The 19,215-nt window shown below is 40.5% G+C and overlaps 1 protein-coding gene across 8 annotated transcripts in view; it reads right to left on the reverse strand.

Annotated features, from left to right (window-relative positions):
* The window catches only part of ROBO2 (roundabout guidance receptor 2), a 538,871-nt gene that overhangs the window by 462,402 nt on the left and 57,254 nt on the right, over positions 1-19,215 (reverse strand). For 7 of the 8 annotated variants that reach the window (XM_072886059.1, XM_072886099.1, XM_072886076.1 and 4 more), the window contains exon 1: positions 9,747-10,724. The exons of the other annotated variant lie outside the window; for it this stretch is intronic. In XM_072886059.1, coding sequence (XP_072742160.1) covers positions 9,747-9,801 — 55 coding nt within the window. In that variant the 5' untranslated portion in view covers positions 9,802-10,724. Of the gene's footprint in view, positions 1-9,746; positions 10,725-19,215 lie in introns of those variants that run through there. 8 annotated transcript variants of the gene reach the window in all.

Below are 19,215 nucleotides of genomic sequence, written 5' to 3' on the forward strand. Positions count from 1 at the left end.
TTAATCCTGACATAAATTTCAAGTGAAATCTGCCATAGCTCTCATGATTTCAACAGTCTATTAATATAGACAATATTGTCTAATCACTTATACCTATTATAATATCTAGCTACAGAAAACCATTTTTAACTGCAAAGGTTTAAAAGTAGCCAATGACATTTGGTTAAGCACACTCTCAGATCATTATATGAGGTGATGGTCAAGTGATTCTTGCCACAGTACACAGTTAATTCAAAAAGCATGATTTAGAGAGTGAATAGTGTTTCACAAATGAGAGCAAGAGTAGCATGATTATTAACAATTCTTTCTTTCTAATTTTAACAAAAGCATGCAACATTACTATTTGAATTATCCAGACATACTTCAGGAATACTGCATATACTTTAGTTTGAAGACAATTTGTAAACAACTTCAATATCTTGCATTAAAACTGGCAGGACCACTATGAAGACTTTATGTGTGCTTTCTAGTCCTAGCAAAAACCAGAAGGTATCAATCATCCAGTTTTAACAGCAGCTGACTGAAGCTATTCATTGAGTTGCACATTGCTACCACTGTGGCCCCATGAATAAGTCTCAAAGTCTCCCCCTCCTTTTTTTGTTCCTCTAAGTGGACTCTTAACAGCACAATTTTTTCACTCTCTGAATGGCTTTGAGAGATCATCTGAAAAGAAACACCATTAGTAAAAACAAAAGTTTTCAAAGAAAAAGTGGGAACAAAGTGGACATATTAGAGACAACTTGTGATTCATGGCCTATTCTGTGCTTTGCCCCTCTCTTTAGCTCAATACACTCTTCGGTTTTACTGCTAGATAAGAGCAGGGCAGACTACTGCACTTCTCCTAGCAACGAAAAATCACTTCGGGAAAAAAGGCATGTTGTCTGCTGAAATGGAGAACAGAGAAATTTGGGGCCATACAAAGCCAGACATATGTTCTTTTGCATTTTATCCTAAACTGAGCAGTTGTCAAAAAGGATTCAGTAAATAATAATAAACAGTTCTGTTTTACACTGATTCATATTCAATTAAATATCTGTTTGTCTACTTGTCACACATTTAATTTTCTTTTAATTCAGTGTTCTAACAGTTCCTACTACTGTTTACGGTTTTGCCTTCAGGGACATAAATTCTATTCCTTACAGTTTCTAATGGTATTTTCTTTCATTATAAGTGTGTAGAGATATAATTATATCTCTACATAGATAAAAACTTTTTTAAAAAATCTAGATGTAGACACACAGAGAACTATTCTTAGAGGTTTAAAGACAACAGTACTAAAAGACAATTTTATCATAGGATCCCCCTGTTCCAAATGCTGGGATTTTACCCCTTGAGACTTGATCTTACAGAACAAGCTGTCTGGTCTCATTAGGTAAACATCACATTGCACAGTTTAAGACGATGAATCAAATTCATGCAGAAGAAAAAAAATCACAGAAGTTTATAATTCAGGCATACATCTGAATAGATACATCACATTGACTAGCTTAAAATCAAAGCATTAATTTTAAAATCCAGTTTGGTAACAGAACAGGTCAAGGGTAAAATGCAGCCTGCAGTATTTCTGATAGTTAGTTTCGTTCCACTGAAAGTCCTTTGTTTAATAGCTGTTGCCTTGACATAAACCAACTATTTTAGTTAGCCCACTGAATTTCTCTCACATATCATAAAAACACATACACAAAAAATCCAGCCACTCTATCACAGCAGTTCTGCAGTGCATCAAGTTAAAGCCAGCAAAGACCTTAGTTCACTGCATCAAATCACAATTTAGCATTTTCTTGCAGCCACTCCAAACAAATCTGGACTCAAATAATTTAACAGAGAGGTTTATTCACTTCATGGATAAGTGATGTACAAATAACATAGCAATGAAAAAAGCCTAAACATACTGCGTATAAAACAACCCTGAAGTTATTAGGCATCAGCACTATCATGTTGAACATGACAGTAGCATTTTGCTCCCCTTTTCACTCCCTGTGCTGTCTGACCCAGCCACATGCTCCGCAGCCCTGCTCCTCTGCTATTCTCTCCCCCGCCTCATTCCGTGTTTCAAAATGGGGTAGTCCTTTAATCCATCAAGCCATGGACCTGGAATCAGGCTACTATCCCACTCCTCCCAGCTTACAGTGTCACTTCTCTCCCCAGAAAACTGTCAGAGCAGGGCACTGCTAGTGAATGTGTACATGCAGGACCAATAAGCATCCCTAGGTCTTGAAGGTGATATAATGCGTTAAGCACAGTATTTCATCTCTGGCAAGTGAGAAGGAGGATGTGGCCACAGATTCTTTTTCTGCAGCCTCCACTATAGAGTGACAATCCCAAAGAGAAGATCCATAGGGAAAGGAAATCCACGTGAAGAAAACACACCTTTTCCAACTAGCTCCTAGTCCAACAGCATTACTATGCCATTTGAATTTTTCATAATACTGATACAAAAGAAATTATCGCCCATCCCCTAGTTACGGAGTTCTCTTTAGGATACAACATAAACAGTTAAAATTGACCACTCCTTTTGCCAGGATTAAGTCATCTGGGCTACAGGGCACGTGGACTTTGAAAACCGCACAGAATGACAGCTTGAGAAACCATGATTATAGGGCTCATGCAGCATTAAAATACTTCTCATAACTGCTTCTTAACTCTTGACATTTTCACAGCAGTAAAAAAGTACCTTTGGTACCCTGGCATGAACAGTTCCTCCATTCACTATGAATGAGAAACAAGCTGACTGATGTTAGTTACCTGACATTTTGGTTTTAAAACGCTAAATCTTTTCCACTCAGTTTCTCTTGCAATCAATGGCAAGTGATTAACAGAAGTGAACTACAGAGTTTACTGCGTTTTACAACTTGCTACTGGCCATTTATTCTTTACGTATTTGTCCAATCTGCATTTATGACAAGCATATTACAGAGAGACTCTTCTCACCTTGGCATACTACACTGAAGCTATACAGGCAATGCATAAATACAAACTAAAAGACCATATGCCACAACAGACATTGTGGCATAATCTTCTAGGTAAACTCTAATGAGTTAGATCATACTTCAACTCCTGGCATCTCCACTCATCCTAACAGTTCCTTTCCACATATCAGACCAAATAAACTGTTCTCCCAATTAATGTGAGAAAAAGTGATAAGAAAAATAAAAGTAAATTATAGAAAAGCATAAAATAGTACAATGGCAGGCCACTGTCTGTCACTGTAGTCAGTCTGAAGAATTCTGCTGGAACTAAAGGAGTAACTCGCTGACAAGAAGGGTAATTCTGCAAGCAAACATCACATATCATTAAGGCTGCTCCAAATCAAGCCTGGAATGGTGCCTTATGCAATGAGCACCTGAAAATGATGAGGAATGAATTTGAAAATGCTTTGTGTTCTTCCAGTCATCATTCACATAGGTAGGTAGAGCTGAATGAGTATCTCCACAACCCGGGCAGATAAATAGCATTAAAAGTTTGCAATAGAACCTGGACACACACAATCTCAATTGGTTCCAAAATATACACTGGAATCACTAGCAGATTGGTGGCCTTCAGTTATCAGCAAGCCAAAGATACATTGTTTCCTAGTAGAAATACCAAGACAAACAAGTAACTTTACCATTAAGCAAAAGAAAGCTGTGTGTTTTTTACTGACATGGTTTTGTAGCACAACTAAGCTCAAAGAGAAATTAAGCACAGGGAAGGATGTTTTCAAATCTGTCTAGAATATAACCAGAAAGTTAGCTCAAAACCCAGTTAAACAGATGTGTTAACTCACAGAGATCTGCAGATAATAACCATTATTTACAGAGTTTACAATTTGTTTAGCCAAAAAAATAGCTGGGGTAGAGTGGTAAAGACTGCAAGTTCAATGCATATGCACAAGCTACTTCTGCCAGAACATTGTTTAAATTAATATCTTCACATCACGTTTGTCCATAATACAAAGATGAATCTCAATTAGGCTTGGCCACTAGAGCACAGCGGCTCAATATAGGTATCAGCAGGTTATTACATGGGTACTACTGGTTAGTTTGTCTATTGTTGTTCATGTATTTATTGATGAAGGTTATTATTTTAATAAAATTAAGAGCACATCTTGGATCTCTTCCATGGCAGCAAAGCCAAGATAAGCTGCAGAGATGGAATTAAAAAGCCATTTCTTACTTCATGAACTTTTGGCTTGAAAAAATATTAAGAATGCATATCATTACATCCACAACACAGCACAAGAAGCAGCTTTCTGATTACAAAGGGATACTCTGTGCTAGTAAAGAGAGCACTATAGGAACAAGTAAGGAGTAAGCAGGACTGAAACAGCAACGTGCACTTGGTACCCTCTAGTATTTGGAAACAATCCCCATGGAAGGATGTAGCAACAAGCCAACTTCATCTCGTAACAAGATTACATTACATGAATTAAGATGCAAGCCTTTACTTACAGTAAGACAAGATATCATCACCGGATTTCAGGGTCTTTCACACAAAGGACTCAATAGCAAAATTGTTATAGATTTCAGTGGTGCAGAATCAGGTCCTAAATTAATGGGGCCTTGTTTAATTATCCACTATAACAATAAAAAGTGTTAACCACAGGTGATTAACAGTTATTTTGTTAAGGAAAGGGTTTGAGGTGAGGACAGCACTGATAACTTAATCTTATTTCTGGCCACATAACTTGAATGGCAGAGAGTCCACAGTTTGCATTGTATAGTAGAAGCCAGGTCTGACAGTAAAGATGGTAAGACTAAAACCTTCATCCACAAATCTTTATTTCTGTGCAATTATTTTGCATTCAAAGATCTCACAACTAACTGTCCATATGGCTAGTCCTGTCTAAAAGGTATCCTCAACACTCTCTCTGAAACAGTGATTTAAGATCAGATTCTGTATCCTTCTATGTACCAAAATTTAAAGGAATATGCAAGGCATGTGTATTATAAAAATGCAAGTGCAAGAAAGTTTGGATAACAATAAATGTTCTGTAAAAACTCAGCAGTCACATGTAAGAACCAAAAAAACCAACAAATTTATTTATTTGGCAAGAGCGAATACTTACTTTCTTCTGCACACAAAATAAAGAGATTTCTATAGAAATGTAGAAAAGAGCACCAGTAACCCAGCCTCTTGGCAAGAAACAGCATCAATATGATTACTAAGTATCCTCTACAAGGTTGGTATGAGAGGTGGTGAGCCAGATGACAGCCACAGGAAGAGCAACCTCTGCCATGCCAGCTGAGATAACAGATAAAACCTGACAGCAGTGTTCCTCTTAGGTGGCTGAAACAGAATGTACAGAACCTGTTAGCAATCTATTTAGCTGAGATCAATATTTGACTAGCAATTCAAGGGTAGCAAATGGCTAAAAAGCCATTGCATACTCCTTAGTAATTTCCACTAAATGGTTCAGCAGTGGACAGAGCACGTCTTGAATTTAGCGCTATGAGCCTACATAGCATTGCTATAGAAAAGCAACTCCTGGAAACAGAGTTGACTGGACAGACTAGCCAAAGCCTCCATTTCCTCTCACTGAATTTTTTGGCACATCTCCTTGAGGCTTTTTATGCATCCTTAAAAATCTACTTAAATCCTTTTGTCTACTTTTAAGGTTACATATCTTTAGCCTGCAGAGCTAAAACTTATTTTCCTTAAGCAACATCAACCTCATCATACCAGAAAGTTCCTAACGGAAGGATTATTGTAGTAAGTGCAACTCATGGAAAAGTTTAAAAACCCCTATTCTGCCTTTTCTGAAAGAATTGTGGGGTATCAGACCTTTTGCAGTGTACCAAATTAGCAAAGGAACAAAATAAATTATTTGGATTATCACATTACTTTTCAAACATATCCATCTGTAGAAGTGCAATGACAAGATTTGCTCATTGCCTATTTTTTGCACATAAATATATGCTGTTGCAATAATGACTTACCAGACAGGAAGTAAAGAAAGCAAAATATTAAGTTAATTCAGCAAAATGTTTCATCATGGGCATAAATTCATCTCTACTCAGCAAAGTTTTAAAGCATATGATTAACTTGGAACACATGTTTAAATTCTTATTAACTTCAGTGAGATTCTGGATAAGTGATGGAAGCACACTCTTAAACGCTCTGCAGAATTGGGTCCTATGGAAGAACAAGCTAAGGGAAACAAAAACGCAAACTCTCCATTTCAGAATTTTACTCTTAATGCATTAAAATGCACACATTCTACAGAAGCAAAGGTTATCCATCAACAGCAAAACTCACATGAGAGATCAAGACCCTGTCAGCTCAAATACTCACTGGAAGAATATACTCTAGCTTTATATGTAAGCCATGTTCTCTGATAGGCAACCAAGACCTGCACAAGGCCACAGATGTATAGCTCACTGGTGTGAAGAAATAATATGAATTTAAAAAAAAAAAAAAAAGAAAGAAAAAGGAAAAGAAAGATAGAATGCTTGAGCCACCCCACCATTTCAGATGCATGCTTTTCATGAAGAAAATAAGTGCTTTTGAAATATACTAAATGCTGCTTTTACAGAATTATTCTCACATATCTTTAACACCATCACACATTCAAGAGCATGACATTTGCAGTTTTCAAGGGACAATGGCTAAAAGCCAGCCCTGACATAAAAGGTTGTCATTTTCATTGAAAGCACTACGAGTCCTACCAGGGCAGAGTTTGGCCCACTAAAACTAGTGTCTGTGGTAACATCCACACACCTGTGTTCACAGCAGTTGTGAACTTTTCTGTTAATATTCGTTCTTTCAAGCTTTACTAACGATTGGAAGAAAAATAACAAAAACAACATAACAATGAAAGAAAAATCAATTGAACACTATTAAAAAAACATGCAATCAGCTGTTTCAACTCCAATAGCTTGTGTTTTATTTTATGGTACAGATTCTGTCTAGTGGGGTGTCTTTTTGTTTGGGTTTTGTGTGTGTGTGTGTGTGTGTGTGTTTGATTTTTATTTCTTTGTTTTTTCAAGAACAGTAACCAAGATTGATAGCTAAAGAAAAAGAGAATTAGAGTTGTTCCCTGAATAGACTGCAAGAATATGGGCAGGGCTACAGGAAAATCAAAAGCACAATAATACTAATAAAAAAATATACATGTATATGTATATATAGGTATGCTTTCTGCCATTTTCATTGAGCTTTGCAATTTTCAGGTGTCATAAAAGCCCGAGCAGATAAAATAACTTTAGAAGAAAAAATGACCTTTTTGATCTACACCACTATGCACTGTGTAATACCACTTTTGAATCACTAAACAAAACTAATGTCACAGGGAAAAGGATGGCTAACATGCCTCAAATGCTAGTGTCTCCCTCTGTCTGGACCTGATGCCAAGAGAACAAAAAAAAAAGACCAAACCCAACAACAAAAAACCCTCAAAACCAGAAATACAGTAAGAGTTAACTTTCAAACATAGAAAACAAACCAAGTACCTATTAAACAAGTGGTCTGTTGGGTTTTGCCTTTTTTCTTAAAGCATTACAAATAGTTCTTATGTTGATATATACCTTTTCAAAGCAACTGGTGGTATATGTCACCCTAAGGTGTAATCATAATTACTATGCCTCTAAAGAGACAAAGTACTGCGTGCCAAGCTTGCACGCCAGTATTTCTTCAAAGCTACTTGTTAGTCATTTCGACAATAACAGCTTATCTCTACTCAGTCATGATGTGCTATCCACACGGCTTTTTATTTATTTATTTAAGAAAGAGAGTTGTTAATGTAGGCAAACTTGACAGTCTCTGCAATATCTTCCAAAACAGGGAGGGGATCACATCTATTCTGGGCAGTTTCTTGGCATTTTTTTTCTAATGGTCCAGCTCTAAATTAGCTACGTGCTTCACCTGCACCCCCCACCCTCGTCCTATAAGGCTAAACCAGAACAAAGGTTCTACTTGTGTTCCCCATGACAAAACCAGAATAAATTATGTCTTGCTCCTGTCGTTGCAGCAAGCTGGTTAATTGCATTTGTTTCATATATCTCCAAACAGCCTGGTACATTAATTACATTCTGTAACACCAAGCTCCTCTGATTCACTCTGTCACTTCCACTGAACACTTTAATTGTATTCCTTCTAGCTACATACAATTTTAAACACTTACTAATAATTATATTTCTACAGCCTGATGTTTTCAGTTTGTATACAAAGATATCTCCAATACTGGTGGTCTTAAAGTTAAGGATCAAAATATGTTACAGTAGGAAAAACAGAAAATAAAATCCCTGAAAAACTACGACCATGCTGATAGACGCAAATGTTCCATTAAATCCTTTCACAGTTAAAACTTCCTACTGTTTAGCACGTACATTACGCAGAAATTTTCTTATCAGTAGACTAAACTGAACATTAAACTGCATAGCATATTATGCCACCAATGTAAAACTGTACTTGAATGTCTCCCTCTTCTCGTCTATTTTGCCTCCTTTCTTGGTAGGGGGTGGGGGAAGATGAGAGGAGGGGGAGAAATACCCAAAGCAGCCTGTGACTGCAAACAATAAACCTAGAGTCCTTGCTTCAGGACTGATACAGTAAATGCTGTAAGCTGTAGCTGCCTGGAACGAAGTTTGCTCGAACAGACAGGGAAAACCAGCCATGGTCCCAGACATTAAATTCACCTAAAGTCTAAAAGACTGTTTAGAGATGCAAATAATCAATGTTAGGAGGACTGCCGAACATTTGGTCCCAGCACACACTGTTGTACAACTGTATGCTCTTCCAGATGCTCGCTTCCTAGCCGTGCGCTTGAACTACTGTAATGAATCTAACGTCTATACCGCAGTACAGCGCCAACCCCTACTTGGAAAGACAATTTACCCTTGCACTGAAGTTTCCGCCCTACTAAAGCGTACTTCCCCAGGACGCTAATTTATAGTTCCCCATCCATTACTTAAAGTTGAAAACCGCAAGAAGTGTTGTAGAGCAGCCCCAAAGTGTGTAAGGGGGGGTGGGGGGTGGGGGGGTGCGGGGGGAAATCCACCCTTTCCCCCAGACGTTGCTAAGCTTCATGACAACACTCCCTCCGGAAAGCCCGGAATGAGGGGGAAGATGGTGGGAAGACCCTCCCGCCCCACCCTCGAGTGGAGCCCCACGGTGGCGGGCCGGCCGCGCCGCACCTGCCCGGCCCCGCGGGGGGTGGGTGGAGGTGAAGCGGGGTGGGTGGGTGGGTGGCGCGGTGCTGCCCGCTGCGCTGCCTGCGGTGCTGCCCGCGGTGCTGCCCGCTGCGCTGCCCTCTGCTCGCCAGCGCCTGCTCCAGCCGCCGCCAGCGCCAAAGGAGGCGTTTAGGGACCCTGGAAATTCGCCAACTCCCCTCACCTGGAGCCGAGGCAGAGCTAACCTCTTTATTTCATCAGATGGCTCTCCCCGTGGAAAGTTTAACAATAGAAGGAGGCAAAGTAATATCAGCTACAACAGCTGTCTGCCTCTCCCTTCTCCTTCCCGCCCCCCCCCCCCCCCGAAATAAAAGATTTAGCACGGTAGTTTTTACTCTTTCCTCGCTACCTCAAGCTGACATTCTTCCATTCATAAGCTGCTTTTCCATTAAGTTAGCAGACGGGAAGGACTGCCTATTGGAAACACATATTCTCCCTCTTCCCCCCCTCCACCCGAAATACCATTTTTATACCAGGAACAAACTTAAGGCTGTGTAACGTTAAAGCTTCTAATGCCGTCCATGTGCTGTCCCAAATCAGATTCAGATGAAGGGGAATTCTGCACAGAAATGGCATATCTAAAATAAGCGAACTTACCATAGACTTGAAAAAATGCAAATCCAAAGAGCAGGAGAGGCGTCAGCAGACCCATTTTGACATATTAAAAGCAATTCCGATCGCTTGCGAGACCAATTCCACAGAGATCCAAAAAAAAGTATCCAAAGCCAGTAAGAGGTAGGTCCAAAAGTTTTCAGTTTCCTAGCAGCTACTTAAAGTGGAAAGGGAAATCGTGAAATCAAAAGCTGCAGATGGAAAGGTCTTGAATGTGACACTTTTAGATCCATACAGATTAGAGCAGCGAGCGAGCGCCGAAGGCTTCTGCTTTGCACACACGCTCCTTCCTAAACTCCCACCAATCCAGCCCAAGCAGAGGAATTATTCAAGTGTGTCTAAGACTCTCTTTAGGATCCATGGCAATCCAAAAGCAAGCTCTTTCTTCGGAAGGCAAGGAGAGACTCTGAGAAAGGACCTGATTCCTAGAAAGTGCTCCACAAACTTCCCGGCACTTTGCAGGAAAATCATTGGCTTGGCTTGGCTATTTTGCTTTCCTCTCGCCCTCCCCCTACCCCTTTCTCTCTCTTTCTCTACCAAATCAGTTCAAGCTGCAGAGTTTCTCACTTAACTTCCATAATAGGAACGCCTAGGCAACGTGCTACAGGAGGGGAACGGCGCTCTCAGCATCCCCTCAAAAGAAAGCCCTGTCCCCTACACCTCCCTCCTCACGTTTTCAGTGAGGAAACTGCTTGAGGGCAGTAACTCCGGCGCGGTGCCGCTGCGGGCGGGAGCGGCGGCGGGCTGCTGCCGTGCAGTTGTGGCGGCGGCAGCGGAGGTGCGTGCGGCAGGGGGTGCGGGGGCCTCCCGCCGCCGCTGCTCTCCCGGGCGGCCGCGGCAGCCCGGCGTCCGCCGCTCCGCTCCGCTCCGCTCTCCTCCCCTCCTCTCCCCTCCCGCCGCCTCCGCCTCCTGCCGCCGCGGACACACCGGCTGGCAAGGAGAGGGAGGAGAATGAGCGCGGCTCCCGAGGCTGCCTGGGGAAGGGAGGCTGCGGGGTGTGGACTAAACCACTGTGCTCCACACCCACGCGTCCCTCTCCGCCCGGGGTAGGGAGATGGGGACGGCGATATAAGACGACAGCCACAGGACTGGAAATCAGGCTTGCTGCGGGCAGTGCCCCCCCGCCTCTCCTCTACAGTTGGGTATAGGTAGAATTTACATGATTGCTCCTCACCGCTTCCCATTTAATGGGCAGCTAATTTTTCGGTAAGTGATTTCATGGAACTGTTCTCTAATTATTCATTCCCTCTCTCGCACATACACAGACATTTGGGAGTGAGACCCTTGAAAGGATCTTCCCCAGAGATTTCTCTGATGACCCGCTCTGTGAAAAAGGAAGGAAAGGTGGCAAATAAAATAAAATAAAATGGATCACGCGTGACCTACAAAGTCTGTAGGACTGGCGGGCTTGCTCAGCCGAAAACCAGGGACGAGCAACCTCCCGCCTCGCGTCTCCCGCGCCCTTCCCTGCCCTCCCCCAGGCCCCTCGGCTGCAGTGCAACTCCCGCCAGCGGGAAAGTTTCGCGGAACCGACCGCGACCCCGGGAGGCTGGCGGAGGGTGCGGTGAGGAAGGCAGACGGGAGAAAGGGCCGCGTCAGCCCCAAGGAGCGAGGGAGAACAGCCCCTCTACCCTACACGCACGACGGAGGCTGTCAAACGGCAGAATAAACCCCAAACCACCACAGAAAAAGAGCCAGGAACACGAAGGAAGGAGCAATGTGAACGAAAGCGGAATTTAGAAATGACCGCTGTCGGAACAGGGCAGGGGGTGACCAGAGACACACCGAGAACAGGGCGGGCGGAGCGGAGCGGAGCGGAGCGGAGCGGCCGGTGAGCTGCCAGCGGCGGCCCCGAGGTGACGGTTGGGCCGGCCGTTGCCGCCGCGCGCCGTCTCCGGGCCAGCGGGAGCGCCGCACGGTGAAGCTCGAGCGCCCCCTACTGGCAGGCGGCAGGCAGCGGCCGCCACCTCGTGCCCGGCGTCGCCTTTTGTTGCGGCGCAGCCCCCCGCGCGCGGCTGGGGGGCGGCCCCTCGGCGGCCCCCGCCCTCCCCCGGCGCGCGGGAGCGGCTAACGGCTGCGGCGGCGGGTGCCTGGGCACTCCCGCGGCCCCGGGAGCTCCTGTGGGGCTGGAGCCCCGCCGTGTGAAAAGCGCGGGTGTTGTGACAGGAACGGCTGACATTCAGGAGCTACCGAAGACCACGGAGCTGTTCCAGTAGGGGATAAGTCTTTTCTCCACCAGAGAACCCGAAACAAGTAGTATTATACCTAACTTTTTCAAGGAAACCTGTTCAAATACGTTGGTAGCATGTTTAGCTAGCTTATATTTTGAGTTTTTAGAGGGACACTGAAGTTGAGGATCGTTTTAACACGGTGCTAGATAAAAATTAACTGGTGAATAAAAACGTGGGAGTCACGCTTTGATGCGCTAGGATGAGCAGGGCTATTTAAACAGCAAGGACTTACCCTCTTAAGTGTTAGCCAACTAGTCCCAAGTATTTTTCTCTCATCAAGTCTCCTTCTTGCCTTTTTATTTTGCATATACTAGAGATGTATTCTTTTAATAAGTTCTTCACGTAAAGGATCTGAACCCTATTTCTGCAAAATGTACACTGCCCACACATACTCAAATAAATGGTCTGCAAGTTATTTCTTACTTGATTCTTGTGTGTAATTAGTGACAAATATTTTACCATTGCCAAATGTGACAGTGTGAGGTGTTTTTAGTTTTTTTTAAGTGTCTAAGATTATTGCTATTCCATACAAAGCCAGATGACAACTCCAAAGCCTCTTTATGCAAATCAGGGAACGATGTCCTCCTATAGTCACGATATGCCCCGCAGATGTATTATATATTAATACATCTAAAGAATACCTTGTGAAGAAGGCTATAATTAAGGCTTATTAGGGTAAGGTGATCAAAATGGTATTCTTTGTCAGTGTACTTGTGAATTGGCAAAACAAGAAAACCATAAATCACCTACCTGATGGCAGTTCATGTAACAAGACATGAAATATTAAAGAATATTTCCCTTTGTAGTGGACATTTCAAGGACACAGTGTTAGTGAAAATGCTGACTTGTTTATTACAAAGTTTTAAATTGTAAATAGCTATACACTGTACAGTTCTTTTTCTGCTTCTCAAATAAATTTAAGATAAATTTAGTAATAGCTGATGTAGGCCAGAACACTTTGTAGATATATAGAGTCTTCAAAACCCTTAGGTACAGAGGTACCTGTAAAAGGGTATAATGACGCATATAAATATTCTCAGTGAAATCAATGGGTTATTCATTATAGCTGCTACTGTTTTATTAATTCACTTCCACAGAATACTGCTTTTCAACTATTAAACACTTTGCAAAACTTTGAAAAGTTTCAGCCAAATTTAATCAAGCATTTTCAAGCATAAATTTTGCCCATATGTATTTTGCTGATTTTTTTCTTTGAGAAGAGTTAACAGTCCTCCAAAATGGCTATCAGAGTCTGAGAGCATTGGGAAACTGGCTTTTGTATTGATGCTGTTTGCCCAAATTGAGAAAACTCAGATAAGTTTGGCTAGTATACAAACAAACAACAACAACAAAAAAGGTCAAAAAACCCCCCAAAATAAAAGGTCATCTAGAGATCTGCTGCAGCATTACAGTAGAGGTTCACACGTGTTACAGCTTACAAGCATAGGACATGTCACAGATCAGAGTCACTGGCCTGTGAGCAGAGTTTGCTTGGAACAGTGTTTGCTTCCATTACATGATGCAGTCCAGATACTAGAATAAACAAAACGTATGCTTGTCTCTCTGGTCTTTCAGTAACCTCCTATGAACATGGCCAACAAGGCAGATATTCTTTGCTTGAATAGCAGTCTATACAGAGGAACTGAATGTGCCAACTATTTCTTTGGCTATGAGCAATATGCCACCTGATGAAATACTTGTATGAGCAGGATAAGGAAAAGACATGTCAGTGCGCATAAAGCTTCAGTTCAAAGAGTATTGTTGAGGTGGGACTTTAGAACAGGGAAATGGCACAGTAAGGTTGCCCCGTTTCATACTAAGCTCAGTCATCAAATGAGGCAGGACTGATTTGGTAAAACAGCAGTTAGATTAGACGTACATCAGTGGTACAAGTAAAGGTTTCATTGCTTCCCCAGTCTGATATTTCATATTTTTGATTCTTAGGCTTATATATCTGCATTAAAATATATATTTAGTATATGAAAGATCAGATCCAGTGTTTAAAGTATGAGTGTTCTAAGACTAGCCCTCTTTTCAGGTGAGCTCTACCATTCAAATCAACATTACCATTTCTGGTGTTACAAATGTATATAATATACTCTATTTCCTGGTTGCCGTAAAAACCTCTTGTTGTCTTGTCAAAGAGGAGAGGTTGAGTTGAGGTGGATCATATAGAATTTATTCTGGATACTAGAGCTACTCATCCAGGGAACTGCTGAAAGTGACCAGAGATCTTTAATATCCAAAAATACACACATGATGTGATGGCCATATAATTTAAATGTAGACAACTAATTTAGGTATTTAAGTTAGGACGCTGGTCTTACTAGACTCTGGAGTAGAGCAAAAGGTGGATCCAGAGGATAATTCAGTGCATGAAATGTTAGGCAGCTTCAGAAACACAAAAAGAAAAAGGAAAAGAATGCCACAGTGAGCATGGACTTTCCCTGAGAACATACTCTTGTCTTCCTCTGTGCTATTCTGTTCCAGGTCATCGGGTTCTGATGTCATCTGACTATTGAATACATGATGAAAGAACAGAATTTATAGGTTTTAATCCTTATAAATGCTGAAGCATGATTATTATTCCTGCTGCAATCAATAGGGTCTTCCACAGAAAGACTGGACACTGAGAGGTAAATTAGGAACTCAGTCCAGGAAAAGAAAACATGTTGCTAGAAACAGGGTAAGCACTGTGGCTAGATCTCTCTCACAAAGGTCCCTGAAAATTAGTTTTTCTGCTGTCACCAGCTACCACAATTTTGACTAATCTACTTTCTTAAAACCACTTTCGTGGATTAATAAAAAAAAAAAAAAGATGGGTGCCAGAAGCATGTGTTTCTTCCTCTGTCTCATAGGTGTCTCTTACTTGCAGCACAGAGGGTCACCTTCTGCTTCAACATTAAAAATTCCTGAGTTGTGGCATCTGACTTCAGAGTGTTCCTATGGAAATACCAATCAAGCAACACTAAAACCCCTATTTTGAAATGTCCTTACATTGCTAGACTGTGTTAGTATGTCTGCACTATTTTTAATTACTAGTACAGCTACAGGGCTTACTACAGTTATAAGAATGATCTATACTGTTGGTAAGATAAATATTTAGTAAATTAAATTATTGCAAGTTTTTTGATATACATCATATGCTCAATTTAGGTTTTGCATCCACAGCTCATTAAATGTGCAAAAACTGGTAGCAAAAAGATGGTACAGTTTCTTGACAATTTTTAAAGCAGCCTCACGTAAAATAAATTCTACTTGATTCTTTTATTTTTAACTGGGATTCAGAGTAGGCAATAAGGACAAATATTTGTATGATAGATATAATGTTATCATGTAAAGATTTTGTAGATCCTACTTGCCATTTGTTCTATGGATGTACTTTTACCACCCATGAAAAAAGATATGGTGTCTTTCACACTTTGCAGCTTGGTCAAAAATTCAGGAAAGCAGAGAAAAAGAGTAGTTAAAAAAGAGTTTGAAAGTGGATTATACATAAAACCAGGGTCAGATTTCTTCTTTCTGGGGGCAGAAGGGGGAGGTGAAAGGAAACTTCTAGTTGTGGCATTCACAAAAGAATTGGTAAGTTTACTGCCATGTGAAACACAGGTCTGTGTTTTCCTGCTGAGTAAAAGATGGCAGCACACCATCCTTTGAGATAGCTAGAGCTGGCATTGTAAAAAGCAACAGCATCTTTATACTAAAGGGATAAGAATAGCACATATTAGAAATACGTCTGTGACTTACTGTAGTAGTGACTGAAACCCAAAACCTGTAGTGTGAAGAGTACAGTGCCTGTCACAATCATAAACACTGAAGTTCTTTCAAAACTCCTGGGCTTCATATGGACTTGTATAGACTTGCATAGCGCAGGTGGAACTGAACTCTTCTCAGAGGTGCACAGGGATGGGACAAGAGGCAACGGACACCGGTTGCAATGTAGGAGGGTTCTAGTTAGATGTCAGGAAATGGCTTTTTACCATGAGGACAGTCAAACAAGTGCCCAAGGGGGCTGTGGAATCGCTGTCACTGGATATATTCAAAACTTAATTGGACAATGTCCTAGACATTGAAGGTGAACCTGCTTTGAGTTGGACTAGATGATCTCCAGAGGTCTCTTCGGACCAGTATTTTTCTAAGGTTCCATGATTCTATGACTAGCAATACTGGCAAAGTTCTGAGCAGCAAGTGTACTTTGTTTGACACCTAACACCAAGGTTTCTTAGTAGAGAATTATGTACTAAAGTGTTCAGTAGTACTCACTTCTGTTATAAAATTACAAAAAACTGCACGCACAAGCTATAAATAGAATAATTGCTTGATTTTCCTCAAATTTAAGCCATTCCTGTTGCAATACTAGAAGCCTTTGTTGAGTGACTCCTATGTAGACTGAAGAGTGAGTATTACAGGAATAGAAGAGCATTCCTTGCTCTCTTGTGATTGGAAACGCTTCCCTTTGCAACTGCAGTATCTAAAATTAATAGTCTTTCTACCAAGTGCAGTAAGTTGCACATCAAGTTTAAGGCTGTCTCCACATTGTAGACTGTAGCATGAGTTCATTATTTGCAACAGGACACACTGCATCCCTTCCAGTCTTTCCACAGACTACATCTAGCTAGCCTTCTCCATCTCAGGAATTCCCTCCTATACACTAGCATTTTCATCATATCAGTATGTCTGTACATCTCCCATTTGTAAGGGTTGTGAGTGTTCCTGTGTGCTACATCAGGAACTTCTATTCTCTCTCTTATACCCAGGACTCTGTGTAAGTTATGCATTTCTTTGTCTCATGAAGGAAAAGTCAATTACTTAATAAGGTGAAGGCACCAATTATGGAATAAAGTGCTAATCTACGTAAATAAGGACATCAAAGATATATTCTATCAATTACAAACAAAATAAGACTCCAAGAGTAATTTCATTTATTCCTTTGATAATGCAGTCCTCTATCCCGACATTCATTTTTATTAAAAATTAACAAAAATGCACTCTGCCCTAATTTACATACAAAAAATAAAACCCTTCCTTAAGTGACAAGTTAAGCTTAATTTCAAAAGACAGTTTAGGTTTCCAGAGGGCATAAAGTTGTCATTGTATCATTCAAAAAAAGAACAAGCATTTAAAATGAAGAACTAGAAGAGGATAAAATCTTACCCCACCTACATGGGAGATGCAAAGGTGAGATTCTCACTAGAAAAATGTATTTCATCATAGTGCAATCAGACTGATTAATATGAAAATAACTGTAGCTACTGCACTCTGACTTCCAAGTATCAGAAAATCAAGCTATACAGCAACACAACATTTATAACTGTACACAGCAATACACAAATAAGTCTTAAGCTGAACACCATATTCCACATAATTATAAATAACATATTACGCTCTCTTATTAAATGGCATAAGTTACATTTTCCATAACAAGTGCATATTGACAGCCAACTACATTAGCCAACAATATTTACACTTTAATTACAGCTTTCAAAATGGAAATATGTAACTATATATGTACATAAGTTGTTAATGGGGCAGAAATTCATACAAGGAGATCCATATGTAAATGTCCATTATGTAGATACCCATTTGTAGGTGGGCAAATATTCTTTACAATCGGCAGTGTTTAATTTAATAATGTAGGAAACAAGATTTATTATGTCATTAACAAGTCAATTCACTTGAAAATTCTAATAGACACATACAGTATTGTTTTTTGATCTTAAATGGCTTTTGAATTTAGCTGGATTTTATAGTTACTGTTTTGTAGAAGAAGAAGCCAGACTGACTGAGTTCCCTTTGTTATCTCTGGCCTCCAAAGTGTCAATGGCATGGATAGGTTACTGCTTAGCATGATTTCTGCTGTACTACAGTCCTCAATTTTAATCATATATTAGTCAAACCAAGGACCTGTTGTGGTACCACAGAGCTTCTGATTTATGAAGATGTCAGCTCCTGAGATTCTGGTCCGTCACTATGGTGGCAACCCTAACAGCATTAGAGGCTCTTGCATGTTTCTACCAGTGGGTTGTAATGTTCCCATCAGGCTATGATTCTTTTTTGCAATATGGTGCTGTCAACACTGTTCTCATCAGTTATACATATCAGTGGATTATTAACAATATTTGTCAGACTTCTATATTAGTTTTGTCCCAGAACAGCCTTGCCTCACTTCAGCAATAGAATTACATTTTGCATTGTCTCAAGAAATGCTTTTAAATTAGAATTGATGTTTCAGTCATATGATTTTTCACTGCTGATGTAATTTAGTTTTCTATCTAAATTTTTATACAAGTATATGACTTATTTTTTAAAAATGTGATCCTATTAAAGGCAGCTGAAGCACAGGGAGTTCCCACAGCAGAATTTGGGCTAATACCTCTCCTATGTATGGCAGACTAAAAGAGTGGTCAAGACTAACATAAATTTCAAAAGTAAATTGAAAAGAAACATAAAAGAGGAAAAAATGAAACCTCAGAGCAAGACTTCTTAAAAAGTATGCATTTAATCAAAATGACAAATAAATAAGTACAACTGTAAACACCAAGTATCCTGTATAATCACTAGAGGAACTGTTGTATTTTGAATATTTTGCAGTTAAAGCTATTATAAGATTTAATTGCTTAAATTGTATGCAAAATCACCAAACTTTTACCAGGAAAATATGTGGGAATGTTTTTCCTCTATGCTGCATATCCTATTATACTGGGAGCAGCTGTGCCAGTACACAGTCCCTTTAAAACCAATAAAACTGTACGAGCAAAGGGGCCAGCTCAGAACACAGAAACAGAAGCCAATGACTCATTTTAACGTCTGTCTCTGAACTGAAACACAAAATAGCAATTACCTCAAAGCTGCTTACTGCCACAGCTAGGAAGACTCTTTCACATTTAAAGCACACTACCCACACAACAGAAAATCTCTTTTTTTTTTCTTTTCATTGTACAGCTTGCAATAGTGTGGCTGATGGTGGAATTTAGCATGTTTCAATCTAAGTCATCAGTTCAAATCTTGCCCATGCTGATGGTGACCAAAAGCTATTACTTGATTCACAGCTTAAATTATTTTAGAGTCAGCTTTTTGTAGACAAGAGCAACACATTGTAAGCTTATCTTACCCAGACAATCAGCAATAGTTCAGGCTTCTAGGACAACCTTGAGAAGAATAGGGTATTTTGCACTGCCATGGCCCAGAAGGTACTTATCTTGAGAATGAAGAAAGAATTGGGT

Source organism: Ciconia boyciana, chromosome 1 (genome assembly GCF_034638445.1).
Source record: "Ciconia boyciana chromosome 1, ASM3463844v1, whole genome shotgun sequence".
NCBI lineage: Eukaryota > Metazoa > Chordata > Aves > Ciconiiformes > Ciconiidae > Ciconia > Ciconia boyciana.